A 25,483-nucleotide genomic window follows, 5' to 3' on the forward strand; every position below is an offset into this window, starting at 1 on the left:
GGAACATTTAGCTACAAATTGGTTTATAAAAGTATTTTCTTTTCTTTACATGTGAGCCATAATGGACCGTGAAGTAGATGTCAGGCTGCGACAACAGCCAATGATGGAGTTCCTCTTCAAGACCGACGATGACTCTGACACATCGATTCACAGGAAGTTGCTCCCTGTTTATGGGGAGGACACAGTGAATCGCAGCAGTATCCAGCGATGGTTGAGCACTATCCAGCGATGGTTGCAGAGGTTTAAAGGAGGTGATTTCTCTCTGCTGGACAATCCACGATGCGGTAGACCATCGACGGCAGTGAGTGATGTGAATAAGGAGACCATTGATCAAATCATCCAAAATGACAGATGTGTGACGACATGACAGCTTGCTGAAATGACTCGTTTGTCATGGGGTAGTGTGGTACCACTGGTACAGTCACTAGAATACAGAAAAATCTGTGTAGGTTGGGTGCCTAGATTATCGACAAGAGAAACCAAAACGATGAGGAAGAATGTGTGCGAGGGCCTAATGAAGACCTTTCCTAAAGAGTGGAAACAGTGTTTTGACGGCGTCATTACCCAGGAGGAAACATGGTTGTTTTTGTCTGAACCTGAGAGCAAAACCCAATCCATGGAATGGGGTCATCCGGGTTCCCCTCGGGAGAAGAAATCAAGACTTTCACAAACAGCAGGCCAAAAGGTGATGGCCTCCTCCTTCTGGGATCAGTGTGGTGTCATTTTCAGTGACTTTTTGGAACCTGGCTCCACAATGAATCAGGACCATTACTGTTTGTCACTGGACAAGCTGTGATGTGCAATCAAGACCCACAGACCACAGCTTCAGGGTCAGCTCATCAGGCTACACCATGATAACACCAAACCCCATACAGCCCTTATGACACAGGAGAAAATCAGGAAAATGGGTTGGAAAATTGTTCCTCATCCTCCATCTGATTTTTACCTCTTTGGTCGTCTGAAGGTTCACCTGCGCAGTAAAAAATTTCATAGGATGGAAGACCATATTTCCCGTGTCAAGTGATGGTATAAAAGTCAATCCCCAGAATTTTACCAAAGTGCATTTACATCATGGATAGTACATTGGGCCAGATGCATCACAGCTTATGGAGGCTACACTGAGTAGGCTCAATGTATAGCTAAATGTTCCAAGTACGTTCACAAAAAATTTCATTCTCCTCCTGCAAAAAATAAAAAGATTAGAGACGACTGTGCAAAACTTTTTGAATGCCCTTTGTACAATGCAGAACCATCTTGACAACACCACATTATTTCCATATGGTTTGCTTCCCTTCTGAGAGGGCACAAGGAAGCAGTTAAATGAATCACTATTTTATTAAGATGTGATCAGATGGTAATGGTTGAAATGAAAATCAAGAGATATGTTTTACATCACACACACACACACACACACACACACACACACACACACACACACACGAAAATTGTGAACCACCTCATAAGCAAACAAGGCAGGACAAATAATGCAATATATGCAAAGACACAAAAGTTCTTTCTTTCATTGAGAGAGAGAGAGAGAGAGAGAGAGAGAGAGAGAGAGAGAGGATAAATTTGGAACTGCCAAGAAAAACATCAGCCAGTGCGGGATGCTGTAGGCATTTTTTTCCTAAGATATATGTATTTTTTTCACAATGGTGATTCAGTACATCTTTCTAAATTATGTGACTCTTGATACAGTTCAAAATGTGTTTGTGATCCAACTATCTGTCCACTACTGATTCAAAAGTAGTAAATTTATTTGCGGTAAGAACATGACAAGTAATTCACGACAGAAGTCTAATAGATGCTAACATTCATTTAATGTCTTGAAGTACCTTAGAGTACAAAGATTACATAAAGTCACACACTTTATCCCCAATGATGATAAATATTTGCAACAGGGTTCATATCTGAATCATGAATACTAATTTCTTAAAAATCATTGCTGTGCAAGCATCACTTGGGAGGATGTAGCAACTGGAGCTGTCTGCTACCCCTAGCACAAGACATTTGCACACACTGCAACTTGCGGAAACAAGAAGCCAAAAACTAAACTGGCTTATACAAGGGAGTAGGTACCCTGGACTGTTATGGTACGATGGGAAAAACCTCATGTGCTTGGTAACTGCAGATTGCTGGTTGTGTACAGTGCTGCCACAGTGCAGACTATGAGATCGAAAATTCATTTCACGCCCACAAAATACACACAACCTAAACTACTGTAGTTACAAGTTAGGCCAAAATGCCAAATGAAAGACAAAAATGAGACACGTAAGTGCATCTAAACACACACTTGGTAGGCAGAATAGTGCCTAAGATATTAAAGACGTAAGATTTGGAAATACCAACTGACTTGAGAAACTGATAACTTCCTAAGGCCCTACACTATTTTAAATAATTAACAGTCCACAAATAGCACTCTAACAGCTCTATCTTGCACCCGAACAGCTCTATCAAAACACAGGTACACAATTTTTATTAATGAAATACATTTTGGATTGTTATGATCCAGAATGTTCATTCTGATAACTAAAACTGTATTTTAACATAAAATAAATCTAAAATCACTAAACGTAGCAGAAGTACGAGTCAGTAGGCTATAGTAGCTATCTGAAGTCAGTTACATTTCATCATGTTTATTAATAATTAATAGCAAATATGGGTAAATTAACTATCTCACTCATTAACATGTAAACAACGAGAAAACTAAGGATCCCATTACAATCTAAGGACACCATAGGAAGGCTGGTGAAATTCTGGTCTGAATTCGTATGCACTATGTGTCGTAGCAATAAGTTAAATGTAAATCTAAATTAGTTCCAATACAATTCATTATTTTATAGATATGTTTAGAAGTGACTGTACGCTCAAATTCTTGATGATAATTAGAATTTTAGTTGGTAAAAAGTGCAACTGGATGTCCAATTGCACTTAATGCCAACTAACGGCCACAGACTCTTATTTAAGAGGCTGCTTCACTAAGCAACACTAGTCATAGTCTAAGTGCACATGTGAACTGATGAGCTACTGTGTATCGAGATTTTAAATGTGGTATGTCTTCACTTTTTTCCATACAATTTATTATTGTATACTACTTCTCATTTGTTCACTTCGAGAGCTGGACTGAGGATGACATATGGTCAAATGAGTGGCCTAATGAGTGTGAATTTAGAGGTTTGAAATTTTTCAACAACTGTTTCAAGGACTTGGAAAATTTTGTGCAAGAGTTCTGAAAACTTAAACTCTGAGCAGTTATCAATGTGGACTTGCAAATATCTCAACAACTAGCCCCGTGAAGATCAGCAGCACTGGATTTGTCAAAATTTATTTCAACAGTTGCTCCGAGAACTTTAAGACTGAACAGTAGCATGGTGTGCTGCACTCAGCACTTTTGTAACTGTGTGGCAATATCTGTCATTGTGTTGCCTTAATGAAATTCAAAGTTTAATAAAGATTTTTAATTCTAAATGTCAACTAGCTGGTGTTGGAAGTTTTGTTTTGTTGTTCATTTACAAACAAGTTTGCTGTGACCAAGTATTAACACAAGTGACCCATAATAAGAGTAGATACCACAAAAAACTTAAAACACTGGCACCGTTTTGTAAAGTCATCAGCTGCCAATCAAACTGTGTACTGAGAAATCCTGCTTTTAGGCCTCAGTTTTGTAGAGTTTCTTTCTTTTTTTCCCCAATGTCAATAAACTTCACCAACAGTTTTTTTATACAATTCCTTCATACTAAAACATGACAACAACTGTCACGTCTTAGTATGAAGCAACTGTAGAACAATTGGAATTCACCATACCCAGAGATTTATGGCACTATATGACAAGTACTTTTATTTGGATAGAAGAGTATAGGGCCTGAAGATGGCCACATGAAATGTCAAAACTGGTTACTTTCAGAATAAAATAAAATATCTTGATGTATATGGCTGTTGGTGAGGTTTATTGACATTGAAAATTACTTACCAGCCGATGCCCCTTGGCCATGATGGACCAACAGAGATAGAGTTTTGTACAGTTGTCAGCTGCCTATCAAACAGTGTAATGAGAAATCTTGCTCTGAAAATCACTGCAGATTATCATGTACAGTGAACTAGACAAACTTTTTAACAACGTGTTCACCAACTGCAGACTCAAGAGTGCCCATTGGAAACTAAAAGGGCTATAGAACACTGAAGACTAGCTTAGAGCAGTAATTCATGGTGATATCTCTTATTTTTGAACTGTATGCTGTGGATTTACCATATATTGAATATAGAGATTTCCAACATGGAGATGGACTTGCTGTTACCCTCCATAGCCACAGCCTTGATGTATGAAAATACAATGTAAAACAACTGCATTGTTACTCTGCACTTAATTAACATTCTCAAAAATTTCATTATAAGTTGGTTGAAAAAGTGAAGTTCAAAAATAATCTAGTCAAGAGAGAGGCAGCTGTAATGAGCTGTAATGCTGGATCTCCTGTTTCCAGCTGTAGTGCCGTGTTCCTTTTGGCAAAGCAGTGGCCACACAAATAAGGTTTATGCACAGCTACACACTGTTTTATGAATTAGGTATTATTGTGTTCTATACGAGCAGCTCGTGGTCTTGCGGTAGCGTTCTCGCTTTCCGCGCACAGGGTCCCAAGTTCGATTCCCAGCGGGGTCAGGGATTTTCCCTGCGTCGAGATGACTGGGTGTTGTTGTGTTGTCTTCATCATCATCAAACATCATCATCATCAAACATCATCATCATCATCATCATCATCATCATCATCATCATCATCATCATCCATCCCCATTACAGTTGGAGGAAGGCAATCGCAAACCACCTCCGCTACGACCTTGCCTAGTCGGCGGTGTGGGTCTCCCGCATCGTTACCTACGCTCCTCGGAGTATGGGACATCATCATCATCATCATCATCATCATCATCATATGAGTTAATTGGCTGTCCATCCTTGCCATATTATCCCACCACTGACCCACAGAAAGCCCATTGATCCACAGAAATCCAGATTTTATAAATATATTTAAGAAAGCTAACGCCAATGCAGAATGTTCCTTTGAACTCCGACATATACAAACTTCCTTGCAGCTGACTGGTAGGAAGTAGTGCACATTATCTTCAGGCACAAGATCTAATTTTAAAAGAAGTCTGACCTGATGGAAGACTCAAAGTAGAATTGTAGATAAATTGGTCAAAAAAACATGAAATTATTGAAGAACAATCAATCACACTACCTGGTTTTGTGGTGACAAGGAAGTTGTGTCATTTATGAATAATTTAAATGTATTACCATGAGCACTGTGGAGGAATGGCCTGACAGAAGACTGGTACATTGTCTGTAACTCAGCACTATATAGTGGAGACTTGAGTTCCTATTAGCAATCGAGATGCCTCTATGCCATCTCCAATTTTTGCATGTTGTGACAATATTTTCTTCTTTTGGGAAAAATTACTTTTAAATGACACTTTCATGAAATAAACACAGTTCATGAATTTCACGTATTCTGATAATTTCACAGACCAACAGGCAGATAATAATTACCTTCGAGGATTGTCTGAAGGTACCAGCTGCAGCTCTGTTAGATGACGAAGAAGTGTCAAAGCTAGGTGAGTATCTTCAGGTAATATGCAGCTACCCAAAAGACCAGTTGCCACAGAGTGGACAACACCAGCCATGGTATCTGGAGGAAGCAATTTGTCGCCAACCACAAGACATCCTGCTAGAAGTTGTGGAGAGTTGCGAATTCTCTGCAGAAACTGTCCATAAGCCAGACATCCCTGTAATTGTACAAACTTAAAACAGTTAATATATTATGCATCCTCACACTCACTTGATACAATAGTATTCTAAAATTAAACTTTTATACTGCCACTTAATTTTATTTAATTTGTTAACGGTCTCCATATTTCCATATTATCCAAATGCTGTGCTTCAAAATCTCATATTACTATCAAAATCAATTTTCTAAAGATTCTGCAGAGCTGGAAAAATGGTTCCAGAATTCGCATGTGTAAGGTTATCACAAAGTGTAAGGATAAAGTGCACCCAGTCAGAGAAGAATGAATCATAGAAGCTAATTGTGCACTGACAGGAGGATAAATGCATAAATTGTACTAGATATGTCCATCTAACACAACATTGGGTTTGGTCATTTGGATATTACATTGGGTATGACTTGCTTGGAGTAAATTATTCTTGGCTCAAACTGTCATATTTCATTAAAATTTTGTTTCTGTGTGGATCCACAGCCTGTAAATATTTAATGAAAGAAAACATGGTATGTAGTCGACTGTAGTGTAAAAGATCTTTATTTAAATCGTGCAATTAGCTTCAACAAATTTTTCTTCACAGGTACAAAGTAGACATCATACTCCTTTTTTACTCTGGGAATGGATCCGAATCACAAATGTTACACCCTCACATCACACTGGCAACTGTGCTTAGTACTTAGAGCACAGTTAACAATATAACATTTGAGGTTGTAATGTATTCCAACAAAGATCATTTACATTACAGTCAACTATGGACCATATTTTCTTTCATTATTTATTTTGTCACATTTCACAAGTATGGACAATACTTCACCAAAAGCTACAGTACTAGATGATAGTACCCCTCTCTATTTTGTGGTCATTCAGATTTTACTAGCTAATACAAACGATGGAAACTCCAAGAAACAACATCCAGTACAAACTGTGAAATTTCCTTAGTTTGTTTGGAAAATTAACTAAAGTTATTTCACTTGCCATTTACTCCAATAGGAAGGATGCCCCATGAGTGATGAGTTCATTAGAGAGAGAACACAATCTCTGAATTGACTAGGACATTGAAGAGAACTGATCATGGTCTTGTTGATGGAGCAAAGTGTCATTTGCCTGAAATGGTTACCTAAATCTGAATGGCCACACAAGTGATTTGAATCCCCCTCGTCCAAATGACACTCTGGTGCCTCGACCACTGAGATTTATCACAAAGTACCCTCTTCAGATATCAAAGCATGATCGAGAAACCACGTTTTGAGTTCCAAGATTTTAAAAACTTAAAAGATGTGATGGCTGCCTTGAAATGCAAATTATCTTTACAGTGGATGTATGTAATTGAGAGAATTTTAACTTCAGTCATCCAGAACATAATTTTACCTTACTCCACTTGTTAGTCAAACAGGGACGGGAGCAAATGATGTAACTGATGAGTACCTACTGCAGTAAAATGAATAATGGCTTGCACTATATAAAGGTAAATGCTGATTCAGATCAAACACAGAAAAAGGTGAGAGACTCAACCTCAAACTTCATGAGTTACAAATTAGCTATAATAGTACATACTGCACTTTAAAGTATCTTGAGTGTTGAACTTCTACGAATTACAAGTTTCATCATGAATCAATACCTACCAAACTTCATATCAGGAAATTAGGAAATACAAGTGAGCATAAATATTAATCAGTCTTTATTTATGAGAACATAATATTACAAAACAAGAAGTCTTACTGTGACAGTTAGTTCCTGCCATTTTCAAGGCACTTTTTTCTAGTAGATGAGAAGTTTCCTCACTCTTTCATAGGAAAAAATACTGAAAATTGTACCATTCGGCCATGCCCAACTATTGTACCTGCTTTACACTACTGTTCCAACTCTCAATTGAAGTTCAACTACTGTCAACAATAACTGCTTTCAGTTAAGCTATGAACCATCTCAACAGTGTCTGGAGTGATAAGGGTTCTGGAATGGCAATGGTGGCTCAAGTTTTGCACATGATCTAATATTTCACAAAAACCTTTACATTCAAATTTGGTTCCAGGCTGCATCTACTGTCTCACTCTACTAAATATGATTTAGCTAGACTCACCGCTCATGAGAATATTTTAATTGTATGCTATGAAATCATGCAGTTATGTCTCTTTCATTGTAGAAGCTGCTAGCTGAATAACTGCACAAATATTGAAACTGTGGTAACTTCCTCTCCCCCCTTCCAACACTCGCCTCCCTTCCCAACGGACTTTGAAGTCCTAATTTCCTGCACAGACTACTGTGCTCACATGAGAAACGAGGTCAGTTTATACTTGATCCATCTTCGATCTTATCAGGTTTGTTACAGAAAATGTTAAACATGAACTAATTTAAAACAGATTCAGGAAACTAAAACAACTGAAAAAGATCATTGTTTGAAAGGCTAGAGAAACAATATCATTCATTTAATCAATGGCAAATATGCCACAAATGCTGTGAAATGTTAACTGAAAGAAAACTCTTTTTGAAAGTCTTTATGCTCCTCTTCTATGCACGACAGAGAATATTAAAACTGGGGCAGTCACGTCAACTGCATTCTGTAACTCCCTACACCATATGACATAGCATTTATATACACCAGAAGATGCAACTTAAAAGCTGTGGGTCTCTAATCGACTTAAATAAACACAGCTACAGCGGACTATTGGACTTTTTGTTCAGTTTTATATTTTAATAATTTTAACATTTGTATTTAAACACCTGTTGTACTGTATGAATTGCAAGAATCAGCCTGTAAATAGGAAGTCACATTACTTTTGAATTACCACTTCTCCATTGAACAGAAGTTTGCTGGTGATGCATCACACTTTTATAAAAAAGACTACTTGAGTTTAGGAATAACTAATTGGCACTGACTGTAAAATGATTCTGCTGTCTCTACTGAGTATTTCAGGTAAGAGTCGTAAGAACATGGTAGAAGAAATTAGGGTGTTACAGATGTACACAATGTTACTTTTTCCTTGTTCCATTCAAGGAACAGAAAAGAAAGGTAATGAAATGAAGTACTCACTGATATGGACTGTTCAGTGGAATTTGGATTATATTAGCACTGGTAAGAAAGGGTGTGTTTATACATGAAACATGCCACATTGGTAATGTAACTGAAACAGGGAATTTCCTGTCCACTTTATTCTACCAAACAACAGTGTCTCAATCGTGAAAATTTTCCTGCATACATGAAACACACACTTTGTAGTATTTTAGCTACATGTTCACATGTGGGCAGTTGATTCTCCAAGGTAAACTTGATCAGCTGTCAAACTGTTTAAAAAGTGAGGTAGCGCAAAGGTTAGCACACTGGGCTTGCATTGAGGTGGACAACAGTTAAAACCAGTATCCAGCCATCTAGATTTACGTTTCGTGGGATTTCTCTAAATCGCTTCCAGCAAATGCCGGGACAGTTCCTATGAAAGGGCAGGGTCGATTTCCTTCCCCATCCTACGCAATCCAAGCTTGTGCTCCATCTCTAATGACCTCAATGTTGATAAACACAATCTTCCTTCCTTCGTTTATTTACATGTAACCACACGTAGGTGATTGGCAAAGGGAACAGAGCCACCACAATATATTTTATGGAGTTCGATGGCAAAAGAGATGGCGCTGCTTGCTTTATTTAATACCAAGGCCCACAACTTATTTAATTTCAGTTTTTTTCTGTTAAACCTGTTTATGTGCTTATGAATTTCCATGCTTTCTTTATATCACAGGATAATAATGAAAACTTCAGTATGGGAGAATCGAATTTGGTGGTCTCCTGATCTCATTGCATAATATGCTGCCCAGGCAGCAATTGTTTAGTCGGTGGTGTGGGTCTCCCGCATCATCCCCTATGCTCCTTGGAGTATGGGACATCATCATCTTTAAACTTGGTTTTAACCAGAGGTGTACACATTCTGTTTTTAACCTGCCCATGTTTGCCTGTTAGTCAGGTAGGCAAGATGCCACATGTTATCAGCAAAATGGGCAGGTTGCTTCATTCCCATCCACGCCAAGCTATGTGAACCGAAACAGACTATTGGAATCTTGCTTGTCTGCCCATCCTTCCACAGTGCTATGCTACATAACAATTTATTCAATATGCTTTCAATGTAGGGTTTGAAAGATGATGAAAAATCCTTTTTTACCCAAGTATCACAGTACGGGGCTCAATATAATTGCATTCATTTTGGGACATTGCAAGCCAGAAAATGGTGAATTTTATTTGTCTTTTTTTCAACAGTTTTCATTGCAACTTCACACTCTTTCTATTAGTAGACATACTGGCTACTCTCAGTTCGAACCATCATCAGGTTTCCTCCAACAAGTTTTCGGTAGTAAGCAAAACTATCTCTGAAAATTGAGGTTACTTGTGCTTAAGAACCTGAAGATATCTATTATCTATTATACTACAATGCCAACTAAAGTAAGGTTTTGGAAGACTATTTCTATAACCTTAGTGTGTGTTTTAGCCAAATATGACCATGTGTGTTTTAGCCAAATATGACCACAGTAATACCAATTTTAATTACTTTTTCCAGGATGTGTATTGTGGGTTCACTGGATTTGTTCTAAGTGGCCACAACAGTTCATTCCTCAAACACATTTTAACAAACACAAAGTTCTTGCATAAAAAGTTCTCGGTTTACTTGCCGCGTCAAATTTGGATGAAATCCCAAGCTTTCGATGACTACCTCCGTCATCTTCGTCATCTTCGTCAGTTTTACCCCTGACGAAGATGACGGAGGTAGTCATCGAAAGCTTGGGATTTCATCCAAATTTGACGCGGCAAGTAAACCGAGAACTTTTTATGCAAGGACTCCGCCGCGAAAGACTTCGTAGTCAAACACAAAGTTCATTTTTTCATATTATGTTAATCTAAAAAGTACATGTCTTAAAGAAGAAGCATTTCTTTCATACTAAACTTTCTTTGCACTATGTTGCATACCGCCGTAATTTGGTTTTTAATATCCACTGAGCCACATTCTTTTTCAGTTTCCATCACTGTTTGTACTTAATTTAGAAAGCCTAGGTAGTGCTAAATCGTCTTAATTTCTTAGCACAAATTTCCACACACTTATCAGAAACTAAGTGTTTGTCCTCTTTCAAAATATTTATGGAGTGAGGAAACAACTGTTCAGATTTAAAGACATGTCATAATATACTCGAGGTTCCCAAATAAGTGTTTAGTAACTTTTTGCACAAGTTGCGTTATGAGACCCCCTACCAATTTATTTGAATCTGCCTCATAAACACACAAAAACTTTTCCTCTGCTGGGCTTTGGCTCTGTTTCGTGAATGGTATATATTCCCAATTCTTAATTTCTCCTCAATCGCCTTTAAGTTTGGTTTGTTCATTTTGCAGCTTCCACTGTTATGATAAATGAGCTGCAATGAAACTATCTGCGTAAATGTATATCTAGCTAAACATGCTGGACTGATAACGCAACCTGTTGTCAGGTGCAGCAGGCTGCATGGGTCCCATGAAGCTTGCCATGCTTGCGGAAACCCAAGCTGGTCTGCTTTAAGCACTGTGCTTCAGTACACATGCACTCATGTCTCCAGAGCAATAGGTTGAGTTGTTTTCTTGGTTGTGGCAGAGATAGGAGCAAGCAGGCTGGAAGGAGAATTTGTGTGCCTCTGGTTCTGATGCTTCTTTTCGTACACTTGACCATATCTGCAAGGGATTTTGTGTACTCCTTCTGTGACAAGTGAGTGGTGAGGGTCCTTCACAGTATTAAATATTCACACACCTTTCTTGTCGATTTGAATATTGTACCAATACTGTGTCTTCTTAGCACTCTGCTACTGTGACCTGTGACAGAGTTGACAAACAAAGTAGTTGTATGAAAAACTTTGCCTTCAGAAAAATAAAATTGTAGCTTTCAGTATGTCGACGAGACTCTTTTCATGTGGTGTCATAGAGAAAGAGAGCTCTCACCATTTCTAGGTGATCTGAATTTTAGTGTACAGTTCACAAAGAAAAACAGAAATAAGGTTAGATATAATTTTCGATAAACTAGTACTCAGAAAAACTGGTAGAACTCGACAGCACAAAGTTTAAATGAAGTCAACTCACATGCACAGATACCTTCATACAAGATCCAGTCACCTTCTCAAGCAGAAAGATGATGATTAGGACATTGGTGAACCAGGCTAAATAAATCTGTGATTCACAATACTCAGAGAAAGAAGTGACTAATAGGAGAATTACTTTTAGGAGAAACGGTAACTCTGATGAAAAAATTAATAACGTACTGCACTCTATAATAGCTGGAACTTTTAACAAAAAACAAACAGCGAAAGGGAAAGTTTTCCTTCCAGTCATAAAAAAGACCACAGATCATATGGGCAGAGTGCTAAGATAACACTGTATTAACATAGTGCTTAAACTGCCAAGAAAGGTGCTCAGTTATTTGAATACATGCACCAAACTTGCCTCAGTGGCAGTATACAAAATCCTTTGCACATACAATCAAGTGCACATAGGAACAAGTAAGGATCAACATCTAGCTTTAAGAACAGAAGATCAACTGCTACTTGGGCTACATGGATAAATCAGCAGCAGATCATGCAATGAGATGACTGGACCACCAAATTCGGTTCTTCTAAACTAAAGTTTTATCGAGATCCAATCAACAGCATGCTAGGATGTACAGTGGGACCATAAGACTCACAAACACAAACAGAAAAAAATATGGATTGAAATTATACAAGTAATTATACAAGTAATTGATCTTAGTGCTCAATAAAACAAATCGCATCAAATCTTTTGTCACACAAACTCTACAACACATGCTGATGTGACTTGATGTTTGGCAATGGTAGGATTGATCTTTTTGCAGGTAAAAATGAACAATTCAACAGTTTTGGCTAGTGAGCAAGTTTACATTGGAGAACCAATAAACGTAATCTCTGACGATGTTTCCTACAACAGAAAACAGAACAATACACACAAAAATTTGCACCTTCATAAATCCAACATCACCAAATATTTAAGCACCACTGTTGAGAATCTGCACAGTATAATCAAACACAGAAGTTATCAGCTGTACATTCTTCCATTCTTTTATGGATGTTTCATTCTGTTTTGTTTCAATTATGTTGAAGGATGATTAATATAGAGTCTGAATTTATTTAGTTACCAAACTGAATAATTTTATCAAGTAATTAAAATTAGGCCTATTCATTGCTATCCAACCAACTATATTATTCATGTGATCATCATTTGGTAAAAAGTCATGGAAAAAGCTTTCACAAATTTGAAAGCTAAACAGCCTTGAAGTCAGTTAACACCTGTCCACTACTCTACAGTGCAACTAGCTCCCTTCATTAATAATATTAAGTCTATTTGAACTTTACTATTTTTGACACAGTTTTATAAATTATTTCTTCTACACAATATCCCAACGAGTAAGTAACTTTCTTTTGTTGCTCATTAATAGAATTACATAGTAATCACTGAAAAGAATATTGCTCACCTGAAACCCCAGAGCTTTGTAACCATCTATAAATGATGTATGTTCAAATGTGTTTGCCTTTTGACAGCAAACTGCAGGAGTACAATCTGGTCGTGACACAATAAGCCTGTTCAGGTTATATCTCTGCTGCGCTGTCACCCAGGCCAGCTGGGCCAAACTGGATGTTTCACATGTAACCTGCAATGTTAATCACAATGAGCACATAATAACATCAAATATGAAGAGTAATAATAGAAATGGCAACTAAGAAGTTCACAGCTGTCAAACAGTACAAGAGATTCTTTTGAAGATATCTAACTAATGTACTTCCACCAAACCAGGAATGAAGGCCATCTTCAAAAGTGTCTATATAAACTCTGGTACTGTAGAGTAAATGGCCACACCACTTTCATTTATGAGAAGGACTTATAGCTTAGCATTAAAGATGTGTAAGGTTGGGAAGAAGGAAGATCATGTTGACATCAGTATCACTTACAGGTGATTGAACCAGCATTTACCTGGAAAGATTTACATAATAAACAGAGGAAAACCTACATTGAGTGTTCCAATGACAAGTTGATATTCAAAAGAACTGGAGAAATATCAATGCAGAAATCACAGCTGCTATGTAAATAAGCACGACTGCAAATGCTAACAACACAAGAATGAATTTTACTTTTCCAGTAGAATCCAGCACTGAAATTCAACTGGAAACGATGTATCAAAATAATATATCAAGTATCTGTACCCATTTATTCAATTCATTTACTGCAGGCCAGTGAGAATGCTTAAAAAATCTGAAGAGAAACATCTCATTATAATTTAAAAGATACAAATATGGATCTTATAAATAAAATCAAAATTGATTTGAGTGATTAAGGAAGCAGCAGCACAAAAACTAAATAATTTAACAAACATTAGTTAATAACATTAAGCATAGTTCCTAGAATGAGATTTTCACTCTGCAGCTTCCAAAGTTCAAGTCTCAGTCCGGCACACTGTTTTGATCTGCCAAGAAGTTTCATATCAGCGCACACTCTGCTGCAGAGAGAAAATCTCATTCTGGAAACATCCTGCAGACTGTGGCTAAGCCATGTCTCTGCAATATCCTTTCTTCTGGGAGTGCTAGTTCTGCAAGGTTTGCAGGAGAGCTTCTGTGAAGTTTGGAAGTTAGGAGAGAGGTACTGGCGGAATTAAAGCTGTGAGGATGGGTTGTGAGCCATGCTTTGGAAGCTCAGTTGGTATAGCACTTGCCCGCGAAGGCAAAGGTTCCGAGTTCTAGTCTTGGTCTGGCACACAGTTTTGATCTGCCAGGAAGTTTCATTAAGCATAATCTGTACGTTTGGATATTTTTATGGTCAGCCCTGACACAAGTGGGAGAGACAAAAAAAAAAAAAAAAAAGTATTTTCCATTTAAAATCATGTAATAATTTTGGCACTCATTAACAACTGACTTTATATATTAAATAATAAAGAAAATAAAGTAAATTGTGAAACCTGTTTCCAATAAAATTTCCGGGAGAGCAGCTTTAAACACTGAAATGCAGAAAAATGTAGTGAACAGACTAGTCACATTAACAATAAATTTTACAGGAAAATGACAGCAAAACTCATTTCTGACAGTGATACTACAATTGAGCTATGATCCTACAACAAGGTTACTCCAAACTATGGTAGTATGCAACCATCAAATTCAAATTCAAACTGTTTATTACCTAACAAATCATACAAATATCATCAACATTCTCACCAATCACTGATATTTTTGAGTAAGCAAACCTAATACTAGTATTAGTAGGTGAACACATTCTTAAAGAATGAATAAAACTAACATCCAAAGTTGGTAGGTTGGTAAGTTAAGAAACTATTTAGCAAGGTCATTAGCTGCTTGTTCAAGAAATAGGCCATCTCAAGTTAATGACATCAGAAAGAAATCCAACTGTATTATGACAGTATGTAGGAATTGTAAAACTGAGGCACTAAAAGCAATATTGATGCCAGACATGAGAAATAATTGAAACAAAGGTAAAAGTATATGGTTTGGACCAGTATGCAGGTCCAAGAGCAGATTAGGGACCTCTCCCCCCCCCCCCCCCCCCACCACCACCACCACCCCTCCGAGCTCATCTGTCGCGAGAGATACCTCACCCACATCTGACCCCTCAACCTGATGAATGGCTAAGACAGTAACAGAATAAATAATGCCTTCTAGTATGGAGATTCATAATGGTAGAAGTGAGAAGGCTAAAAACATCAGCTGAACTGGCAGTAGTAAAATTAGGTGAGAGAAATTATCAGTTAGTAGATGTTAGGGCCTCAGCAAGTGAAGAGGAGGAGGAGAGAGGGGGGGGGGGATCTCTCACAACTGTCCCACCCCAAATATGTTACTCAGAGGACCCATAAAAACCTGTTCAGCTGTTCCTTCATCATCAGCAGGCATGAAGGATAAGGAATCCGGAAAGTCTTGTCTTTATAGTAGTGCTAACTGCATCTTTTCAAAGCAATTAAGACATAGTAAAAGAGGGATGACAAAAATAGCTGGCATAATAGGTATGGTCAAGGTAGGATCAAGACCGCCCGCCCGCCTGCTAGTCTTCAGGTGATGAATATAGGGCAGCCAACGGAGCCTTTTATAAGAAAGGAGGCCCAAGAAATGTGACTGTGCTATAACGTCCATATGCTTGGTACTTATGTAGAGTTCCAAGTCAGGATGAATCGTGGTACAATGACAAAATTTATATGACCTGCATTTTTGTGGGAGAAAATTGGAAACCATGTAAAAAAAAAAAAGAGTCCATGCACAAGCCTGCTGGATGGCACCTTGGAGCTGGCGTTCAGCGGAGGCTACCGACTGGCAGCTGTACTAAATGCAAAATGTTTTCTACATACAGTGCAGGGCAGCCAAGAGCCCAGTAGAGGTCACTAGCCCATTGATGGTGATGAAGAAAGAGACACTCAACACAGAGCTCTGTATGATGCTGTTCTCTTGGGCCAGTGGGGAGCTCTAACCCAGAACAACCAGTGGGTTAAAAATTGATGAATAAAAACTGGTAGGGGGCCTTGAAAGCCCCAGTCGTGGAAAGTGAGTAAATGTGATGAAGTCAAGCACTATTGTACATCTTATGCAGCTCAAAAAAGACTGTGACAAGGTGTTGGCGTTTAGAAAAAGCCTGTCGGATTGCTGTTTCCAACCCATGCAGGTAGTTGGTTGTGAACTATCCCTCCTGGAAACCACACTGATAGAAGGATAAAATGCCTTTTGATCTGAGAATCCAACATAATCTGTGGGCAAATATCCTTTACAACAGCTTGCAGAGTACACTGCTCAGGCTAATCAGCTGGTAACTGTCGAGAGACATTGGTTCTTGCCTGGCTTAAGAACTGGGACAACTAAGCTACCTCACCACTGCAATGGACACGCACCTTGGAGCCAAAGACACTTTAAGACCTTGAGGAGATGTTGCCTTTGGGGAAAATTCAGGTGTTGGATCATATAATTGTGAATCGAATCAGGGCCTGGAGCTGTGTTGAGGGACGAGGTATGAGCCTGAAACAGCTCCCAGCTCCGTCATTATAGAATTCAGCATTCAGCTTGGTCGAGTATTTCAGACCTGTGCTCCATATCAAGGGTGGGAGGGGGCAGGGGTGTCCGAATCACTGTGGGAGACTACACAATTCACTGAAAAATAGAAAAATTACTGTTTGCACAAGAAAATTTTGATCAGATATAGGGCACACCTATTGGCATCAAAATGAGTAGGACAGTACAATGCTAATCTGTTTGTTTCTGTCACATTCAAACATGTCATCTCACTACTTCAGTGCCCTTCCAAATAAATTTGTTGGTATAACACATATGCCACCTACTGCAAGTAAATTTGCACTACACCTATAACCTTTGCACAAGTGAAAGCAATAAGTTGACAAAGTTTTATTGCAATCACATGAACTATACGACAGTGCATAAAACACAAACAAACGAACAAACATTGATTTTTATGTATTAGATGGAATTTAATTCATGCTGATGGCAAACTTCTGTTCTTGGGACTTATTGATCATCAAAATGAACCAGCATGAGGAAGGCACACAATGTAACCGGAATTGGCCTCGGCATACCTTCCTTACAATGACCATGCTCCTCCAACCCAGAAAGTGGGAGACTGCTACATGGCTGCTTGCTGATGACACCAATAACAGGAGTGAGTACCTACTTCAATATCTATTGAAGAGCAACCTAGATCTCTTTAATAGTGGTAGGGAACCTACCTTAAGGGAATGAGAAGAAGGGAAGAAGTAACTGACATATCTTAATGGGTAGTTACATGAAAGGCATTTGGCAATGGAACCATTCTTCTTTGACCATATGTATAATAAGTTTGAGATGGAAATAGATGTTAAACAGATTATTCCCCCACTTACCTGAAGTTAAAATCTGGATAAGAAATCCAATACACTTACAGGAAATAACTGATGAAGTTGTGTCCACCACCAAGAACTTGCACATAGAAAATTCTCCAATCACCAGGAAGTGCATAAACAGCAATGTACCCTGGTGGAACAACAGTTTGAATTGCAAGGAAAGCAGGTAAGAAGACTGTTTATGACTGCAAGAAGGAACGGACACTGAACAAAATACTAGGAACACAGTTGCTAAATACAATCTTGGTATTAGGCATGCAAAGCAATCATGCTGGAAGATATCCTGTGGTGCACGAGGTGCTGTATGTACTACTCAAGACTCACTTCCCCCAATGCACTCTCGCAGATGATTCAGACCAAGATTCTGCACCTGTAAGTTTGGTTGGTTGATTTGGGGGAGGGGACCAAACAGCAAGGTCATTGGTCCCACTGGATTAGGGAAGGATGGGGAAGGAAGTTGGCCATGATCTTTCAAAGGAAAAAAACCTAAATCAGGGTGGCCAGATGCAGGTTTGAACTGTCATCCTGTGCTAACCACTGTGCCACCTCACTCTGTCTGCACATGGGAGGTACTGGTTTACAGGTAAATAATAGGAGAACTAGGACTCTGCCAAAGAATGTGTTTATTTCATTAAAATCCAGTGGGCAGTGGAAAGTTTCAACTGTTCAAGTCCTCAGATCCAGATGGAATTTTCCTGGCTTTGCTGCAACTAGCAGGAGAAAGATTAATCTGACTACTACGTAGACTGTTAAGAGCCAGTCTAGCTGAAGGACTCATTCCTAATGCTTGGAAGACAGTGAAAGTTGTTTTCATTCTGAAGCCAGGGAGAATAATTGATCAGACTGAAACTAAGAGCACGAGAGCCATCAGTCTGTCCTCCATTCTTCTGAAGATATTAGGAAAACTGGTTAATGTGCACGTTAGGGTAAGGAGATTAACTAAGGTTCCTCTACGTGAAAATCAACATACTGTAACAGGATAGACCATAGTAATGCTCAGAGCCAAAGACAGAGTGCCAAGAGCTGGGCATTGACCATTGTTGGACAATATCCTGCCAGTTCAGCAACAGCAAGCTGTTTCAGTACCACCTCTTCCTAGTGTCAACAACCTGAGATTGGACCAGCCTTCAGGCACATCTGCAGTTTCAGTGTCTACTGCATGACAACAGCTGGACCTCTGTCAGTGGGTCTGCTCGAGATATTTCCACACAGCACAGAAATGTAGCCGTTTCCACAGAGTCATCATGGGGTGACTGCATTTAATCCCCCTGACTCCAGCCTTTCATGTGGTCTTCAAGATGGCCAACGTAGCTGCATCCAGCCCGTGTCAGTCATAGCCTACGAACCACATCATAACTACGTCGTAGCTGCCAATGCCGCTGGCACCAAGTTTTGAATCTACACTGGGTAGTTAACCATCCCCACTCTTGGCAGCTCTGCACTCTACCGCATCCACAAAACTCTGTAGCCTTGATCCTGTTGTCATTTCATGGGTGAGGAATGACATGCTGCCACCCAGCTCCATGCTGGCATAATCCATCAGCTGTCCACTGCTGCTCTCCAGCCACCACCATTGAACTACAGTTAAGACTGTGAGTATTGCTGTGACTTGCTGCAAGTTGGAAGACTGGCTGGCTCACATCCACATCAGAGGCACAACTCAGCACAAGCGTGTAAGCTATACCAAGTCAGCGTGCCACTTCCTGAGCAGCACATGTATTCTGCAGGCTGTTTGCTTCACCTGTCTCACCTGTTGCTACGAGTGGAAATACTAAGAATCAATGCCACACTGCTTCAGAGGTAAGGGCACATTTGAATGATTGTTCAAGTTTATTGGATTAATAGAGAATTGTTTAGGTACACTAATTTTTTTTGTCTGCAGCTTTCCACAACATCAATCCTGTCTCCAAAGTCATCTTAAGAATCCAGCATGCTCCCATGCAGAAGAGCATGCCAATGAGACCACTATGTGTAGACAGATCAAGACCACACCGAGTAGACAAAAGGTTGTAGCCACAAAGATTGATGTGTAAATGGTGATCAACACCACTAGACGCTACAAGGACACCTGCCAGAACCTTAAGCCCTTCGATGAAATTCTACCTGTAGAAGGGGTAGTGAAGTATCTACGTATAACCCTGGATGCGAAACTAATATAGACCCCTCACATAGAGAATATATGTTCAGAAGCAAAAGATGTTCTTATGTGCACTAGGAGGGTCTGTAGAAAATACTGGGTCTTAGTTCCAAGAGCATGCACCGAACACAACCTATGATAACTTATGGGGCTACACTAGAACAGAAGGTGGCTGCTAAGAAGCTCGAGCATGTGCAGAACCCAATAGAATTTGCAGCACACCCACTGCTGGGTTGGAGATCATGCTGCAGGCAGCAGCAAGGGCAAACAGATTAAAAACTGGAAATTTTTAGGATATTCAGAGTGCCACACTAATATAATGAATGTGGTAAATATACACCATCCAGTCACATTAATGTGACCATCACTTGTGTTCAACATCAATGCACAATAACAACTCACAGATGGCTGTTGGCAGCAGTAGCAATGGAGAGTATACAAGTCATCGTCGTAATGTGGAAATGGAGCAATTTATCAGATGTCCAAAGGGGTATCATCATTGGCTTTCAAGCCAAGGATGGAAGTATTTACAAAACAGCTAAGTCCGTAAACCGTTCGTGTGCAGCTGTGATTGAAGTACACCATGCTTGGCAAAATGGCACTATCCAAAACAGGCATCAAGGCAACAGTGGTGTACCACTGGAATTTGAATGCCAATACCACAACTGGACATCCACTGAGTGGTGAGAGGTGGCCTTTTTAGATGAATCACGTTTTATGCTCCATCAGACAGATGGCTGTTGGCGCGTACAGCCCTGCAACAATCGTTCAAAGGTTCAGAAAGGAAAAGGGTGTGTTATGGTCTGGTGAATGTTTCTATGGCATTCCTTGAATGACCTCATCTCTCTGGAATGCACAGTGGATCAACGTAAGTATGCATCTATCCCTGGGTACCATGTTCACCCCTAAATACTCTCTTTTTCCTTGGCTTATGGCATCTACCAGCACGACAATGCACTGTGTCACCCAGCTCGCAGTGTAAGTAAGTGGTTCAAAGAGCACCTGAATGTGTGTACCAAATTTCCATGACCACTAAACTCCCTGGATTTAAACAAAACTGAGAATCTGTGGGACCACCTCAATCGGGCTGATTGCGCAATGAATCCTCAACTGAGACACATAGCACAGCTGGCCACGGCACTTAAGTTGGCACGACTCTACATTCCCGCTAGTACCTTCCAGAACAGCTTTGACTCTCTTCCTGCATGTCTCACAGTGGTCCACACTGTAAAGGGTGCTTATCCAGGTTTTTGACAGGTGGGCACTGTCACTGGGCAGTGTAGAAATGATGGGGGAAACGCCAGCTGACTATGTGACTACTTTTGACTGCTTCAATAAATATTTTTATGTAACAACAGGAAGTAGGGAAAAGTAGAAGAAACAACCACAATACTGTTCTTGACACAGTGTCTATTTACTGATGGGTCGAAAATAGATGATCTGCAATTGCCACACTCAAGTGCAATTTAGGATAGCATGATTTATTTTTATTTACTACGTATATGCCACACTCAAGTGCAATTTAATTATATATAACAACTGCAGGGTGCCACAAAGATCCACAGCATTCTACAGCCATTCAGGCAACCAAGCAGCTCCGAAATCTGTATCAGCCACTTCAAGGAGTTCTATGATCACTGCCATGAGACCCTTGTGCGGCTAGAGTAAATCAAAAGGGTAAACCTGTTATGGGCCTTAGCCACTCAGGTATTAGTGGTACTGAGTAAGCTGATAGGTTAGCAGGGGCAGGGGCCACAATTCCATCTGTTGGATCGCAACCTATCATATCATTAAGATGATGGTAAAATCTGAACTACATTAACTGGATCAGGAGACGGCATGTAGAACATTGGACCAAAACCTGAAAACATAAAAATGGCAAGGTAATGATGCTGAAACCAAGTTTAAAAAGAAGTAATGTAATCCTGGGTTTAAATAAGAGGCCAATGTATTATTGTCGTTTAAATTGCTTCTACTGTCAGTGCTGTAACAACTGTAAATTGCAGCAAATGATAACAAATGCTATAACAGCAATGGCTCTGTTTAGAAATGAGTTAACAGTTCATAATTGGTTCATGTGTACAATACAATGCTAATTTTAAGTTAATAGTGAGTTATGATGTACAGGCCAAATAAAACTGTGCAGTAAGAAGAGATTTTGGTGTCACAGAAGCAAATGTTCATATGTGGCATCAGATAAATTGGTTGGTTGGTTTTGGGGTTTGATGGGGGCTAAACAACGAGGACATCAGTCCCCTGTTCCAAACAGACATATTTGTAAAAGGCTTATACAGTAAAAGCATAACCTCTGCACCCAGAGGGAGGGAACACCAAGGGGTACAGAGCTAAAATGAACACCGCAGTAACACAAAATAGAGGACACTTAAAAGGAGCAGAGCAAATAGTTGACTAGAGTAAAACAGACTACAGTGGTTGATGGATCAGGTAAAAGGTCAACCACTCAACTACAAACGAAGAACCTCCAGCTGGAAAGCGTTGATAGAGGTACAAACACAACTTGTTACCATAAAAGACACTATTTTGGTACACACGTCACAATTAAAAGTCGCTGGAGTGGGTGTGGCCTGAGAAATCATGCAAGGGCGCCCACACTAGAGCGAGTGATAAAACCCAGCTGCACGGGTAAAACGTAAAACTGAGTCAGCTATAGAGGCATCGTCACCTAGAATTAAAGGCAGTGCAGCTGGCAAATTAAAGGACTGCTGCAAGGGGGCTAAAAGGGGGCAGTCCATCAGAAGACGGACCACTGTCAGCCCTGCATCACAGCGACACTTGGGTGGATTCTCATGACGAAGCAGATAGCTGTGGATCAACAGTGTATGTGCAATTCGGAGATGGCAGACAACAACTGAGTCCCTACGCGTGACCCTCAAGGATGAGTTCCATACGGCCGTGGACAACTTGACCACGCAGAGCTTATCTGGCGTGTTCAAGACAGACCATTCAGAGTTCCAGACATCGCGAACCTTGTGATGTAGGGCTGACCGGAGGTCTCTTTCCACAAGACCAAGCTGCAGGGGTGGCGAAGTGGTGGCCTGCTTGGCCAACCAATCGACACGTTCGTTTCCTGGAATGCCGATGTGGTCCGGGGTCCACACAAACGTCGCTCAACGACCACACTCGGTGAGAACAAAAACAGCATCTTGAATACCGTGCACCAAAGGATCCCGAGAAAAACACTGGTCGAGTGCTTGCAATCCACTCAGGGAGCCACTGCATAATGACAAATGACTCCCCAGGGCAGGAGGAAAGGTGAGCGAGTGCACGATAAAGAGCAACCAGCTCCGTAGTGAAAATACTGCTCCCACAAGGCAGGGAATGCTGCTCAACGTAATTGCCGTGGATGAAAGCAAACCCAGTGCGTCCATCGACCACAAAACCATTGGTGTAGACTACATCTGCATCGCGAAACGAGGCAAGAAGAGCCAGGAATTGTTGACAATGACTGGCAGGTGGAACGGATGACTTGGAGTCGCAGGACAGATCCAAGCAAAGCCGCAAGCGAGGGAGGGACCAAGGAGGGGTAGAAAAAGAGGGCCGGAAGGATGGAGGAAGGGGAAAGGACTCAAGTGATGAGAGAAGTGAACGAATGCGGACCGCGATCGGGAGACCCGACCTAGGCCGCCGTCGTGGGGAGGGGAGTGCAGAAGATGGAAAAAGGAGCCTGCAGTTTGGGTGGTCGGGCAAGGCATGGACGCGGGCGATGTATGACACAAGCAACTGTTATCGGCGGAATCGTTGGGGAGGGGTTCCAGCTTCTACAAGAAGGCTAATCACCGGACTAGTGTGGAAGGCAACTGTCGCCAGTGTGACGCCACAATGAAGAATTGGCTCGAGGATCTGCAACGTTGAAGGTGCTACTGAGTCGTACACCACGCTCCGTAGTCCAGACGGGACTGAACCAAGGCCTTATAGAGCTGTAGGAGGGTTGTTCGTGCAGCCCACAAACGGTGTGGCTGAGGCAGCGAAGGATGTTGAGGTGCTGCCAGCACCGTTGTTTAAGCTCGCGAAGATGAGGTGTCCAAGTGAGCTGAGCATCAAACAGCATGCCAAGGAAGTGATGCGTCTCCTCAATACGAAGGAGTTCATTGGCAAAGTAGAGTTCTGGACGGAGGTGGGCCGTTCGACGACTACAGAAATGCATCACTCGGGTCTTAGAGGCTGAGAACCCATGGTTTTCATGGGCGGATGCCCAAAAATGTGCCTTACGGATAGCTCCCTGCAGCTGTCGTTCAGCGACACTGATGCTTGGAGAACTGTAATAAAGGCAAAAGTCATCGGCATATAGAAAGGAACAGATCGATGAGCCCACCACACCAACAAGACCATTAATCAACACCAAAAAGAGGGGAACACCGAGAACCGAGCCCTGCGGAACACCGTTCTCCTGACTATGAGCAGAGCTAAAGTAAGTGCCAACTATAACCCGAAAGGAGGGATTTGAGAGAAAATTCCATAGAAAAATCAGAAGTGGACCCCGTAAGCCCCATTCGTGCAGCGTAGCGAGGATATGATGGCGCCAGGTGGTATCGCACGCCTTCAGAAGGTCAAAGGAAACAGCAATTAGATGTTCTCACCGAGTAAAAACTGTAGGAATAGCTGACTCTAGCGAGACTAAGTTGTCGATCGCTGAGCGGCCCTGACGGAAGCCCCCCTGTTGCTGGGCTAGGAGGTCCCGAGCTTCAAGGATCCACATGAGCCGCTGACTCACCATCCGTTCCACGAGTTTGCACATAACATTGGTAAGGCTGATAGGGCGATAGCTATCAACCACCAGCAGATCTGCACCAGGTTTCAGCACCGAGATGGTAACGCTATCCTGCCAACGAGTTGGGAAAATGCCCTCCGTCCACATGTGGTTAAACAGGGCGAGTAATTCACCCTGACAGTGCGCCAAGAGATGGCGAAGAAACTGGTTGTAAATTCGGTCTGGACCTGGAGAGGTTTTGTGGCAAGCTGTAAGGGCACTTTGGAACTCCCATACACTGCACGGGGCATTGTATCGTTCCCAACGGTGTGTGCAAAATGACAACTGCGTATGCTCAGCCTGCTCTTTAATGGCGCGGAATTCCGCGCTGTAGCCTGCTGTCACGGAAATACGAGCGAAGTACTCTGCCAGATGTTCGGCGATGGCAATTGGGTCAGTACAAAGTGTACCTCAAAGAGAAAGGCAAGGGACAGACGCATGAGGGCGAAAGCCAAAAATGCGCCGAACCCGCGACCACACCTGAGATGGGGAGGTGCAAGAACCTATGGTGGCAACATAACGTTCCCAGCAGTCCTGTTTGCTCTGCCGGATTAACCGCCGAGCCCAGGCCCACAGCCGTTTAAAGAAAACCAGATTCTCTAGGGAAGGATGACGCCAGTGTCGTTGCAGGGCTCGCTGGCGGTCCCGGATAGCTTCTGCAATCTCTGGTGATGTCGTGTGACGAGGGCCTCCCGTCGCGTAGGCCGTTTGCCTGGTGCCAGTCTTTCATGCAATGTCTGGTGTCCACCAAGGGACTAACTTACGCCTTAGGGTACTTGAAGAGCAGGGGACAGTTGCCTCGGCGGCAGAAACAATGGCCATAGTGACGTCGTCCACTGCCAAATCAATGTCACCAGGAAGCGGGGCAATGGCCATAGTAGCTGAGGTGTAGGCTGCCCAATCAGCTCCACGAAGAGACCATTGTGGCAGCTGGTC

The 25,483-nt window shown here is 41.1% G+C and overlaps 1 protein-coding gene across 2 annotated transcripts in view; it reads right to left on the bottom strand.

Annotated features, from left to right (window-relative positions):
• The window catches only part of LOC126470564 (GTPase-activating protein and VPS9 domain-containing protein 1), a 366,100-nt gene that overhangs the window by 280,871 nt on the left and 59,746 nt on the right, over positions 1–25,483 (bottom strand). For both annotated transcript variants that reach the window (XM_050098503.1, XM_050098502.1), the window contains exons 3-4: positions 13,242–13,418; positions 5,537–5,772 (exon numbers count right to left, since the gene is read on the bottom strand). In XM_050098503.1, coding sequence (XP_049954460.1) covers positions 5,537–5,772; positions 13,242–13,418 — 413 coding nt within the window. The remainder of the gene's footprint in view (positions 1–5,536; positions 5,773–13,241; positions 13,419–25,483) is intronic.

The sequence above is a fragment of the Schistocerca serialis genome, chromosome 3 (genome assembly GCF_023864345.2).
Source record: "Schistocerca serialis cubense isolate TAMUIC-IGC-003099 chromosome 3, iqSchSeri2.2, whole genome shotgun sequence".
Classification (NCBI taxonomy): domain Eukaryota; kingdom Metazoa; phylum Arthropoda; class Insecta; order Orthoptera; family Acrididae; genus Schistocerca; species Schistocerca serialis.